General features: G+C 41.9%; 1 protein-coding gene across 1 annotated transcript in view; it reads left to right on the forward strand.

The window, feature by feature from the left end:
• LOC113959007 (ubiquitin-associated protein 2-like) overlaps positions 1 to 13,579 on the forward strand; it is a 125,096-nt gene that overhangs the window by 11,106 nt on the left and 100,411 nt on the right. Inside the window, exons 5-6 of the mRNA XM_027667692.1 lie at positions 1,120 to 1,197; positions 12,637 to 12,691. Of these exons, the coding sequence (XP_027523493.1) occupies positions 1,120 to 1,197; positions 12,637 to 12,691 (133 nt within the window). The remainder of the gene's footprint in view (positions 1 to 1,119; positions 1,198 to 12,636; positions 12,692 to 13,579) is intronic.

Consider the following 13,579-nt stretch of genomic DNA (forward strand, 5'->3'; position numbering starts at 1 on the left):
CCAGAGCTAGATGCTGCTTGTCTCTTTTTGTAAACTGGAATTAAAGATTTTTTTCAGGTTGTTACCAAATCTTGATATCTCTTCCCAGTCCGGGCATTAATGGTTTTGTTGCTGCCATTAGGAAAAGTTGTGCAGGGCAAAATTTCAAGTGGCCAGTCTTTTTTTTCCCTCAAAGAGCCAGTCATCTTTTGGAGTACTTCCTCGGGAGTTTTCCATTAAATAGTTAAGGTGCAGTGCTTTTCTAATGCCTCATCTTCACTCTGTTGTTATCCCTCTGATTTAAATACAGAGGAGAGTTCTTTTGAGTTTCCCTGGTTGTACAGGGATATGTGGTATTGGCAGACAGAAGAGTTGGTGTTCTTGGTTATTCTTTCACTGTTGCCACTCAGCCTGTTATTGAGAAAGCATAGTATGAGGCAGCTTTATTTCCTACCTCATTAAAGAGGTGAGACCATAATTATTAGTGTAGGCTGCAAAACACTGCCTTTCTCCCCCCCAAAAACCCAACCCAAATGAAGTGCATCTGCTGAGGGGCATTTCCCTCTTATTAGATATTTTGCTTCCTGTAAAGGTTAAATGCATGCAGGTACCCCCAAAATACCAGGCAGTGGAAGGATTTAGGAGAATTTATTTCCAAAGTCAAGAACACTTAACAACTTGGTACAAAAACTGCACCAGGCCTAAGAAAGACACACCCCCTGTTCTTCTTTGGCTTTTATCGTCCCTGGCCCCCCTCGCCATGGGGTCTTCAGACATGTCTGCAAGAACTCATCTTCTCTTGTACCCAGGGAGTCAGCTTCTCTAGAATGTGGGAGGAGAAAACATCTAAAACTGTCTCTGGGATAGATGCCTCTTTCTAGGCAGGAAAGCTTTCTTAAGAGAAATAAATCCTCATCTCCTTGTAATAACTCTTCCAGAAGGGTCTTCTACACTTACACTTCCTAATTGTCTAGTGCAAGGTAAACGTAACTTGCTTGTAGCTAGGCTCCAAAGAAGAAGGGTGACTGAGATGTATTAACCAGCTGACTTTAAAATCTTGCCTTTTCTTTTGAGATTAAGGTTAAGCAGATGGCTATACTGTCTCATGTATAAGTCTCTTAAGCTGTCCTCTCTCCGCAGTTAAAGCTGAAGAGAATGGAGTGGGCAACAATCAAGGAGACAGGCCTTCAGACCGTGGGAAACGTGGCCATGTGAGAGGTGAGATGGTAGCACTGGTGCAGGACTAGCACCAATGATTTCATATCCTGAAATGGGACTCTCCTATTTACTTCTTTAAACACTTCTTTTTAAGCATTTGTTGGTTATCCTTTGATTTCATAAGCATTTCAGCCACATTTAATTTAGGTACATTCCTCTCCCTTACCCCTTGTCATGTCTTGGTGTCAGAACAACTTAAAAGAATTGACACAGATCACTTTTATGGTAATTTCCTGTGTAGCAGGCTGGTGTGCTCTGGCTATGGAGAGCTGTTTTCCCAGATCAACTCATGCCAGTGGGAGCGTGCTGGGCTCCACAGGATGTACCTTGGCAGCAGGAGAGTACAAGATTCCATCTGTAGAGCTCTCGGGAAAGAATTTGATGTGTACTTGTGCTGTTTCTTTGGGGTGAATCTGGTTGTCAGGCTTGCCTTCTGTTTTCGGTAGCCAATCAGAGAAAGTACAAGCCACCTTACAGGCTTTTTGGTAACAGAAGGAATCCGGTATAGAGGGTTTGATGAGAAGAACTGTGGAAAAAGAATACTGCAGAGTCTTAGGTACAACTCTGATCCTATCCTATAGAAGAGGTAGGAAAGGTGTTGATAATGGATTTGTGGCAGTTGAGCCACATTAGAAATCCAAAATCCAATTTCCAGGCTTCCCCCCACCCCTTCCCACAATTTATCCTGACACCAGAGAGAAACTTTCAGGCCAGAGGCTTCTACAGGGGAAGGGGAAAGCATATACATTTATTTACACAAATAAATATACTGTACAAACTAAAAGCAACTATATATATATATTTACATTTCTGTCAGTCCTTTTAGCCCCTCCCTTTAACTTTAGTCCAGGAAGAGCCTTTCAAGGCTGATATGTAACCAGTCTCTCTCTCTCTCGTGGGAGTGTTCTGGGCCCGAACGCTCCCCCCTCAGCTAGCTCCGCCTGTTTGTTGCAATCTTTCTCCTCACGAAGTCCAAGAAAGTAGCTTTGAGTCCTTGCTCCTTGATCTGCTGTGTGATCTCTCCCTCTCAATCTCATACCTCGGTTGGTAGGCTGCCGCAGTGTAGTTCAGCTTATCAAGCGTCCTCCAAGTCAGTTTTCGGCTGCCCCTGGTCAGCTTCGGCAGGCAACTCCCGAGCTCTTGGCCCGTCTCCAATTTCGCCTGGGATTCTTCTCCTGAGTGCCGGGCCTCCTCCTCCAGCCCATCTCTTGGCTCAGCCCCAATGCTGAGCCTCTCCTCCACTTCACAGTGGAGGGAAAGAAAAGCCCCCCTCCACAGCTTTAACTGCAGAAAGGAGGGGGAAGAGGGCTTGGCTGCAAAGCTTGCCTCTCCTCTTACCTCAGGTGCTGCGAATTTCTTCCTTCACAGCACACACTCCAAATGCTGCCTCCAACTCCGGCCCAGGCAGAGTCAGTGGGGCCGCAGGGCTCCCCTCTCTCCCCCGGAGGGGGGAGAAGGAGTCCAGCCACCCCCTGGCCTTCTCCACCTACACGCAGCAGACACCAACAGCAAGACACCAAGACTGCCAACAGTTTCTGGTGCTGTGTATATATGATTTTGAGCAGAAGCGAACAACATGGATGGTGATTGGCTCTCCAGGGAACACTGCCCTAGCATCCAATCACCTCTGAGCCCCCTCTCTCTCAAGGGGGGGCCAATTTCAACCCATGACAGGATTTTATTTAAAATTAAGGGATGTGTAGTTGGTTTGGATTTTCATGAGTTGGAGCGGAAAGAGGCTTGTTTCTTCTTAGAGGAAGAGGAATGAAAATGAGTAACTTAGGTACAGTGCAGATTGTGTGGGGAAGTGGGTATTAAATGAGTTAAATTGATGAAGTGCATAGCAGAACTAATGTACTTAAGTAATGTCTGATTGGTGAAAATCTCTGCCTTCAAAGGGCTCTTTTCTTTGGAATATCCAGTAATGAGGCATTCAAAGACAGGCACATCCAACTTCATTGTCTCCAGATCTGCATCGTGAAGGAGTGGAAAGATGCAAAGACGTGTAGCTTCCAAAGGGTTGCAAGAATGACTCAGTTGTGTCTGTGAATCAGCAAATACCAAATGGCATATGCAGAGAGGTAGCCTTGTGGGGAGGGTGTGGTACAGTTCATAGCTACAATTTTTTTGTATGTTAGCACTGTTGATGGAATGTAAATATTTCAGTTATTTGTTTTATAAAATAATCCTTTATACTGAAATTATAAAGGTAGAACTTCTTAAAATTGCTGGAAATTAACCTATAGGTTAATTTCAAATGCAGTCTGTTTTTTATTTCGTAACCTTATGAACAATATGCTGTTGGTCTCTACATGAATATCATATGTCTTAAGCCAAAACACTGACCTATCTGACTGAAGAATCACAGAATCACAGAATACTCTGAGTTGGAAGGGACCCACAAGGATCGAGTCCAACTCTTAAGTGAATGACCCACATGGGGATCAAAACCACAACCTTGGTGTTATTAGCACCATGCTCTAGTGTACGTAGTATTACTATATCTCTCTACCAAGTATTTTAGACTGTACATTAATGTGAGAAAAGTATCTTAATGAAGTGTTTTCAACTGTCTGTGATAAACTGGTTGACTTCAGTATCACTATATTACAAGTGTGTGTATTCTGTGTCAGGAAATATCTAATTACATTTTATAATGCAAACCTGTCCTGTTTTTTGACCAGGACAGAGTTAACTTTTTGCAGTAGCTGTGAAGGGGCAAAGCCGAGAGCCGTGTGGGTGTGGCTAGGAGGTTATTCTATACCACCTCATGACACTGGGGGGTGTGTGTGTACTGAAGTAAGGGACTCTAGCTTCTGGGAAGGAGGGGGCAAAAAAGATGATGGAGGGTCCCTCCTGCCATTTGTCGCAGGGGTTGCAAGGTGCCAAGTCGTTCAGTGAACACTTTTTTTGCATATAAATCACTCTCTGTTTGGACACTTTTGTTATTAATAATGTTACTATTACTGTTGATTTTCTTATCTCATTGCTGTTTCCAGTAAATTGTTTTATCTCAACCAGTAATCTCTGCCTTTTGTATCTCCCACCAGAGGGAGGAGAGCAAGTGGACGGGAGGGGGCACTAAATTAGGGACTGCCAGTCCTAAACCATGACAAAACCCTTGAAATCTGCAGGGAATTGTATAAAGTTGTGTAATTTACTTCTCAGTATTTCAGGGATGCATGACCTCCTTTCTTTGGATATTAGTAAAAATAATAATAAAAATCTTCCTGTCATTTTATCTGGTAGTCTTTCTTTTCTGTTACACAGAATAGTCAAATGTGGAATAAAGCACTTCAGCTGCAAGTAAATAGATGGCTGGTAATCACTACAGAACCCTTTTTCCAAAATGTTTAATGCAATGTGTGTAGTAATCTAGGGGTCAGCTGATATTTGTGGAACGTTCTCTCTCTCTCTATTTTAAACTACCTGCTCAGGGTTATCTTACTGGTTGCTTTCTAGGGGAATATTTGCTGGACCATTGTGTTATTGCTTCACTGTAGAACAATATAATTTTAAGAAATTATATGCACTGAAAATAGCAGAAATGGTATTGACACTGTGGTGAAAATATGATGTTCACTGACGGGGAAAACCCCTGCTAATGAGTATTTCAATCTTGGTGCTGTAGACACTAACATGTTTAGGAAACTGGTTGATGGAGTCCCTTGGGAGGCAGTCCTGAAGGGCAAAGGGGCCCAGGAAGGTTGGACATTGTTCAAGAAGGAAATCCTAAAGGTGCAGGAGCAGGCTGTCCCCATGTGCTGAAAGACAAGCCGGTGGGGAAGACCACAGACCTGGCTGAACGAAGAACTTTGGCTGGAACTCAGGAAAAAAAAGAGTGTATTAACTTTGGAAGAAGGGGTAGGCAACTTGGAGGACTACAAGAATGTTGGGAGGAAATTAGAAGGACCAAAGCCCAGCTAAAACTTAATCTGGCTACTGCCATAAAAGAGAATAAAAAATGTTTCTATAAATATATCAGCAGCAAAAGGAGGGACAAGGAGAATATCCTTAATTGGGTGTGTGGGGAAATATAGTGACAAAGGATGAGGAAAAGGCTGAGGTACTTAATGCTGCCTTTGCCTCAGTCTTTAATAACAAGACTGGTTGTTCTCAGGGTACCCAACCCCCTGAGCTGGAAAACGGGGACAAGAAGCAGAATGAAGCCCACATAATCCAAGGGCAAATGGTCAGCAAACTGCTACACCACTTAGACACACACAAGTCCATGGGCCTGGATGGGATCCACCCAAGGGTACTGAGGGAGCTGACAGAAGTGCTCACCAAGTCCCTTTCAATCATTTATGAGCAGTCCTGGCTAGCCACCTACAAGAACGGTCAGATGAAGTATCTGGGGAACTTCAGGCCTGTCAACCTGACCTTGGTGCTGGGGAAGGTCATGGAGCAGATCATCTTGAGTGCTGTCATGTGGCATGTACAGGACAACCAGGTGATCAGGCCCAGCCAGCATGGGGCTATGAAAGGCAGGTCCTGCTTGATCAACCTGATCTCCCTATGGCAGGGTGACCTGCCTAGTGGATGAGAGAAAGCCTATAGATGTTGTCTACCTGAACTTTAATAAAGGCTTTAACGCTGTCTCCCACAACATTCTCCTGGAGAAACTGGCTACTCATGGCTTAGATGGGTACACTGTTGGCTGGGTAGAAAACTGGCTGGATGGCCAGGCCCAGAGAGTGGTGGTGAATGGAGTTAAATCCCACTGGTGGCTGGTCACTAGTGATGTTCCCCAGGGTTAAGTATTGGGGCTGGTTCTGTTTATCAGTAATCTGGTTGAGAGGATCGAGTGCACCCTCAGTAAATTTGCAGTTGACACCAAGTTGGGCTGGAGTGTTGATTGCTGGAGGGAAGGAAGGCTCTGCAGAAGGATCTGGACAGGCTGGATCAGTGGGCTGAGGCCAATTGTGTGAGGTTCAACAAGGCAAAGTACCAGGTTCTGCACTTGGGTCACAGCAATCCCATGCAGTGCAACAGGCTGGGGGCAGAGTTGCTGGAAAGCTGCCCAGCAGAAAAGGACCTGGGGGTGCTGGTCAACAGCTGTTTGGACATGAGCCAGTATGTGTCCAGGTGGCCAAGAAGGCCAATGGCATCCTGGCTTGCATCAGAAATACTGTGACCAGCAGGACCAGGGAAGTGATGGTCCCCATGTACTCAGCACCGGGGTCAGTTCTGGGCCCCTCACTACAAGAAAGTAGAAGTTTTCAAAAAGCATGTGGATGTGGCACTTGGGGATATGGTATAGTGGTGCTGGGTCAATGGCTGGACTTGATCTTAAAAGTCTTTTCCAACCTTAGCGATTCTATGATTCTAAAAATGGTTAGTAGAGTACATGCAGTATACTGTGAAACTGATTCAATGCTTCCAGCTTTATGATAACTAATAAGACAAAATCATTTGAATTGTAATATATCATATAAATATGATGTCAATATAATATATTGAATATAACTTCAGTGTTTGTTTTGGTAATACGGAATACCTAGAACATGAATTTTCTATACTTAGCCTCCTTATTTCTTTGTAAGGCTTAAGCCTCTGTCACCTTGGCATCTGCTGGGTGGATGACTGGCTCTGCATTTCCATAACAGAGACCAGGACTGTTTGATTACTGTCTAGTCAGAGATAAGCGCAAATCTAAGGTGTTGCCTGCCCGTCCAGTCCACATTTCCTTTTCCTTTTAGTTGTTCTTAAGCCTCTTTCTTAACCTTAAAGTGTCTTCATCTAATTTAAACCTGTCAATGTGAAAATCTGAATTTCAAAATAAAACAACTGTGTTGCAGTGAAAGGATTTAGGTCTGCAAGCTCAGCAAACTGGATTTTCTACAGAATAGATTATTAAGTTAATCAACTAGTCCCGAGTTGTGATACTATATACCTTTCTCATGCTCCCACATAGCGTGCCTTTGTTTTGTGGGAAGAAATGTTGTGAAGAAGATGAACAATTCTTTCTATGCATAGATGGTACCAGAGTGAAGATGTGATTGTTTGATAATGAGTGTTTTGAACTCCCAGTGGGTTTTAGTGGAAACAGAAAATCTCACTATCTGCTTGGATATGTGTTGGCTTCTCTAGAATTAATTCCAGAAAAGAAAAATATAAATTTAATAAGTGATGGCTAATATGAACCTAGTCAACTGTGGGAGGTGTGGTGGAGAGTAGGAAAAAAACCCCTAACAATACACAGTTGATCAGAGTTACAGCGTTAAAGGAAACTAAACCATATTTTAAGTAGTTCGTTGTTTAAAATTACGTTGGGTAGAGTAGTAGCTTAGTAGCTGCAGGAATTTTGATTGGAATCAACTGTAAACATAGTTCCCCAGTCCTGGGTTCCTGGAACAGAAATGAATAAGCAATTCTGCCTTGATATCTTAGGCAACTGTTTGTAGATCCAAGTGTAAAAGAATGTGAAGAAATGTTATGAGATTTTATATGAGGCAGGACAGTAATTTTGTTATTTACCTGATGTTCATCATTTGCTTTTGTGTTCAATATGCTGATTGATTGTAAGAAAGTCTATTCCTTTAGACTCACTGGAAGATTTAATTGAGCTACTGCCAAGTCATTTGTTCTTTTTTTGTTGGCATATAGAAATGTTAGAAAAAATGCTGACTGTGAATTACCACAGAAAAAAAATTTTTTAGTAAACATTGACCATTCCAATCTAAACATATATATATGCATCTTTTTAGAGTAGTGTTAAAGCTATACTTTTTATGGTAAAAGCATAAACTGGCATTACTGCTGGAGGAATTGATCTTATCTATCTCCTGGTACATTTGAACTTGATCAGAGGATTGATCTAAGTTTAACCAAACCAAAAAAGTAAAAAGGGGGCAGGCAGCATGGTAGCTGGGGACAACAGGGGTTTGGTGGCTTATCCTAGGGTAAAGGTGACTGGTTTCCTGGCATTTAGCAAGCAGGAAACTGGTTTGAGGAACTGATCCAACAGTGAACTAATAATTTTGTTTTCTGATAGTGGTTTTGTGCTCACTCATTTTGTGACAGTATGTGCAAAACTTAGTGCAGGAAAGAGCAGAGCTTGTGATCACTAGTAAGAAAGATTTCTGTTGTAGTAGTTCTGATTTAAATGGGTTTAAGTTACTGTGGGATTGCATGCTCTGAATTGTGGTTTGAAGCCCTGTTTGCTCACTGACATTTTAGTCATTGTTAAAAAGTGTAAAAAGTTTGCAAATACCAGATGGGCATTCACAGTTGCTTCGTGACTAACTTCTCCATGTTAGAAGACTGTGTGCCTTTTATTTGTTGTAAGACCATGTTTTAATTATGGCCACTGAGAGAAGTAACTTTCTTAGCATGAGAATTTAAGATCATACTAGTGATTTGGATGTGTTAGAGAATATCAGCCCTTCCCAATGGCATCTTGCATTAATGACCATGATGTATGAGATTCTGTGTCAGGGTGGTCTTTCAGTGGTGAATATTCACTGTCCCATATTTTGAATCAGTTCTTCATAAGTGTCTTCTAGCTTTAAATTTAGTTCTAACCCTGCTGGTTTGGTACTGTCCTTTTGTCTTCATTAGAATACTTTTTGTTGCATTTGTTGATTAAACTTAATTTCAGTTTTGACAGAAAGCATAGACATAGCTTTATGAAGTTATAGGAATCCACTTGAAATTCAAGTTCAGGATTAACTTTTTATACCAAATCACTTTGAAAATACCTTCCTGACTAGTAGTCTAAGACTGCATGGAAATTCATGAACAACACAATTTCTTTCTAGCAATTTCTAAAACTGTTAGAGGTTCTTATTGCTGTTTTTAGCAGTAGTTTATTGTGCCCATGCTGGTACAGCATCTTACATATGCCTTGCTTGCTAAAACTTCATCTTATGTTTAATATGCTAAGGTTATTCTTTCAGACTTTTGCACTTGGGAGGCTGAGGAGACTTACTTCCTCTTCTAAAATCTATTTCTACTTTCATGCTAGCTATTCCAGCTAATCTCTTTGTACCTAATGTCTGCCTCACTCAAAAATATTTCTGCTTGACTGTTACTGTGATTCTCAGCTCCCAATCAGACTTGTAGTTGAGTTTGTAACAAAACTGTTTATCTCTCTTCTGTGCATCATTAGTAAATGGTATTTAATGCTGTATTGATAGCTGTAGGAAGTAGTGTCCCAAAGTAAACTTGTCTAGCTGCTTTTACTCTTAAAAAAACCCAAAGAAAACCAACATTTACTAGGCAGAAAGATAATCCAGAAGTGCACTGATTTCTAGAACTACGACCCTGTAATGCCATGAATCGGCTTCCCAGATTGGGGATTTTAGGTGAGCGAAGGAGAGAAGAGCAGTAGAAGAGGTAGGCTGAGCAGGGAGGTTCAGAGGCTGAGTTAGATGGATACAGCAGGGCTCTGTGACACTGTTTATGACAGAGCAAAGAGCACAGCTCCATGTGTGGGCTCAGTGAAGAGGGATAGTGATTGCCCTGTTGCAGTTGTTACCTTTTTCCTAACCTTTGTCTTCTCTCTAGATTGTGAAAAGAGAGCAAAGAGGGGGAAATGGCCTAGTGTCAGACTTTATTCTTCTGTGTTCTTGTTGTTCTGTGTTGCTAGATGGGAATCCTTCCTCTGCAGGTTTCCATGATTGTCATTCTGTATAAAATATGGGTAAACCCTTTCATCAAAATGTGGATACAGCTATCCTGCTAATTTGATGCTTCTAAGAAGTCCTTGGAAATGTAGGTAGTAGATATTTGTATTGGGTATTTGTGGCAAGGTTTTGGTAGCGGGAGGGGGGCTACAGGGGTGGCTTCTCTGAGAAGCTGCCCCATGTCCAACAGAGCCAATGCCAGCTGGCTCCAAGACAGACCTGCTGGTGGCCAAGGCTGAGCCAATCAGCAACAGTAGTAATACTTCTGTGAACATATTTAAGAATGGGAAAAAAAATTGCACAGAAGTAATTGCATCCAGAGAAGAGAGGAGTGAGAATATGTGAGAGAAACAACTCTGCAGACACCGAGGTCAGTGGAGAAGGAGGAAAGGAGATGCTCCAGGTGCCAGAGCTGAGATTCCCATGCAACCCATGGTGCAGCCCATGGTGAGGCAGCTGTTCCCCTGCAGCCCATGGAGGTCCATGAGGGAGCAGAGACCCACCTGCAGCCCGTGGAGGAGCCTCACACTGGGGCAGGGGGATGCCTGAAAGAGGCTGTGACCCTATGGGAAGTCTGCACTGGAGTAGGGTCCTGGCTGGACCTGTGGTCCTGTGGAGAGAGGAGCCCATGCTAGAGCAGGTTTGCTGGCAGGACTTGTGACCCCATGGGGGATGCAGGCTGGAGCAACCTGTTCCTGAAGGACTGACCCCATGGAAGGGACCCACACTGGAACAGTTAGTGAAGAAATGTAGCCTGTGGGAAGGACTCGCATTGGAGAAGTTTGTGAAGGAGTCTCCCATGGGAGAGACCCTATGCAGGAGCAGGGAAAGGACTCCTCTCCCTGAAGAGGAAGCAGTGACAGAAACAACATGTGATGAACTGTCCGTAACCTCCATTCCTCGTCTCACTGCACCGTTGGGGGGGAGGGGGTAGAGAATCAGGAATAAAGTTAAGTCTGGAAAGGAGAAGGGAGTTGGGGGGAAGGTGTTTTTAAGATTTGTTTTACTTCTCATTATCCTACTCTGATTTTGATTAGTAATAAATTCAATTAATTTTTTCAAGTCAGGTTTGTTTAGCCTTTGATGGTAATTGGTGAGTGATCTCTCCCTCGACCATTTGTGGAGGGGAGTGATAGAGCAGCTTTGCTGGGCACCTGGCATCCAAACAAGGTCAAACCACCACAATATTTTAGAGGTCCAGAAATGTCTTTTAAAACATGGACAGCGAACTAGGGCAAGGAGAAGAATGAGTGGTGAGGGGAGGAAAAGGAAAGTCATTAAAATAGGAACTTTCTAAACTGGATTTACCATGTCTTGGAGCTGCTGTTTATTTCGTTTAGATGGTCCCCTGAAAATAAGGGGTAATTTTGATCCAAATTTGAAGCCTATCATGGGTAATTCTGATGTTTGGACAACCAGTGTATCAGTGACTTAGGATTATAACTTTTGTACTCTGGTAAACTTGTAGTTGTTCAGTGACTTTTTATAACCACATAATTTCGTCATTAAAATAAACATTGCTTTCTTCTCAGTCAGCAGCTCTTAACCTCCTCCTGTTCTTGTAATACCAAATAATATGCATAGTCTTCCTCAAAAAACCCTAACAAACAAAGCTTCAGATATTGAGGTTATAAAAAGGAAAAAATTCCACCAGAACTATGTAGAAATATGCCACATGTAAGAAATAGTTTCTAACAGTTTACATAGATGTGCTTTATGCATGGTTAAGTAAACAAAAATTTTCATGCCTTCTTAGCACTATGCAACATGCCATTCACTATATTAAGAATCTTGTTGTGAGGAAAGATTACGTGCAGGCATCCCAGATACCAGGCAGTGATGGATTTAGGAAAATTTATTTCTGAAAGCTGAGAACACTGACATGATGGTGCAAGCACTGGGCATCCAAAGCACACACACTGTTCTCCTCAGGGCCTTTTATCATTTGCCTGGCCCCCTGCTGCGGGGGCCTTCAAGCATGTCTGCGAGAAACTTATCTTCTCTTGTACCAGGGAGTCAGCCTCTCTGAAAAGCAGGAGAAGAAAACACATAAGACTATCCCTGGGAAGATGTCTCTTTCCCAGGCAGCAAAGCTTCCTTGAGCTACATAAACCCTTGTCTCCTCGAGTAAATCTTCCCGAAAGATTCTTCTATACTTACACTTGTAAACTGAGGTCGGTAATCAAAATTGGAGGCAACAAATATTTGTTGTTGTTAAAATAGAAATTAATATTCTTGTGGGTGATAACAAGGAAGTTTGAGTAATTTGAATTGAATAATTTTCATGTCAGTAGTTATGCTTAAAGGGGGAATCAGAAGGAATGTGTGGTCACAGGTTGGTGAAAGCACAGGAGGGTAGGGGTGGACTGAGTCAGAGAAGGAAGCAAATGGAATATTTAAACTTTCTCCTCAGATAAGAAGTGACAGGGAATTTCTTGAGAGATCAAGGTATGCAGGGAGGCTGGGATTCTAAAGCATCTTAGGCAAGAGTAAAAAATTAGACAATTTTGAACAGTGATTTAGCAATAGCAGTCTAGTGGGACGATTCTTTAGGTGAGTCCTTTTCTTGGCATTTGGAGCTACTTCACTAGATACAGAAAAGATAGCAAAGAATTGCAAGTCCTGCTGAAACACAAAGTCTTAGATGAACTGTGGCTTACTTGCATGTGTTAGGGAAATTTGGGAAGTAAATGGTATTTAACTTTAACCATAGTACTTTTATTTCGTCAACCATAATATTTTCTAATGTGACAGACAGGCAATTGGTGTCTCCTCTGCTGTTGCTGTTATATGGTGTTTTTTTTCCTAGGGTTTGGACGTGGCAGAGGGAGAGGAGCGGGGAGGTTTTCAGCCCAAGGCATGGGGTAAGAAACATGCAGAGCACAGATTTTGACAAGGATCAAACTCACCGTCAATATTAATTGACAACGTTGCCACTGTATGTCTTAATATTGCTGTATGATTAACCAATATAGATGTAAAAATTAAAAAATTTCTTAGATTATGAATGGATTATTTTTGTCTTAATACAGTATTTCTAACTAGACACACATATGCAAACCTAATGTAAATTCACTTCATGTTAATATCTCAAACTTGGAGAACCCATTTGTACCTATCAGTAGCAGCCATCAGTAGTGCCTTGGAGGCTGAAAGCTCTATGAGGTGCATATAGTTTTAAGTCACTTTAAAAAAAGATTTGTTTCAGTGCAATGTAGAACTTTCAAGTTCTATATAAAACCAGAAAGACTAGTGATTCTAAACTTTCTCCTGTTTTTGAGGTTTCATGCTTTAGCTGTTTGCACATACATTGACTGTAAAACAAACTTAAAAGAAGTTACTCAGCAACTCTTAAGTTTGTTCCAAGTTTTGTTGGAATAACTTGCTTCATGAAGTGTAACCTCGACTACTTTTACTTAGTGTTTGCCTTTAATGACATTTCATGTAACATCAGTGATGTCATGATGAACAGAAGACTCATTCTACTTTTCTAATAATTCTTCTTGTTCATACTTGTAGATGATAAATTGAAAAGAGGTTTTTCTTCAATAATTCTTTTTCACCTTTTAGCTGCTTCTGTGTGTTTTGGCATTGGTGTTAGGAGTGCATTCTGAAATAGTCTTACTGATGTTCCAACTCCTGTCCTGTACAGGTATGGTGCTCTGAAAGGACATGATACTGGTTTCTCATCAGTAAGCCACCTGCTGAGAAACTGTCAGCTGAGAGAAGCTTATCATTGTGCATATAAACTA

This window comes from Corapipo altera, unplaced genomic scaffold (assembly GCF_003945725.1).
Source record: "Corapipo altera isolate COAL_440 unplaced genomic scaffold, ASM394572v1 61044, whole genome shotgun sequence".
NCBI lineage: Eukaryota > Metazoa > Chordata > Aves > Passeriformes > Pipridae > Corapipo > Corapipo altera.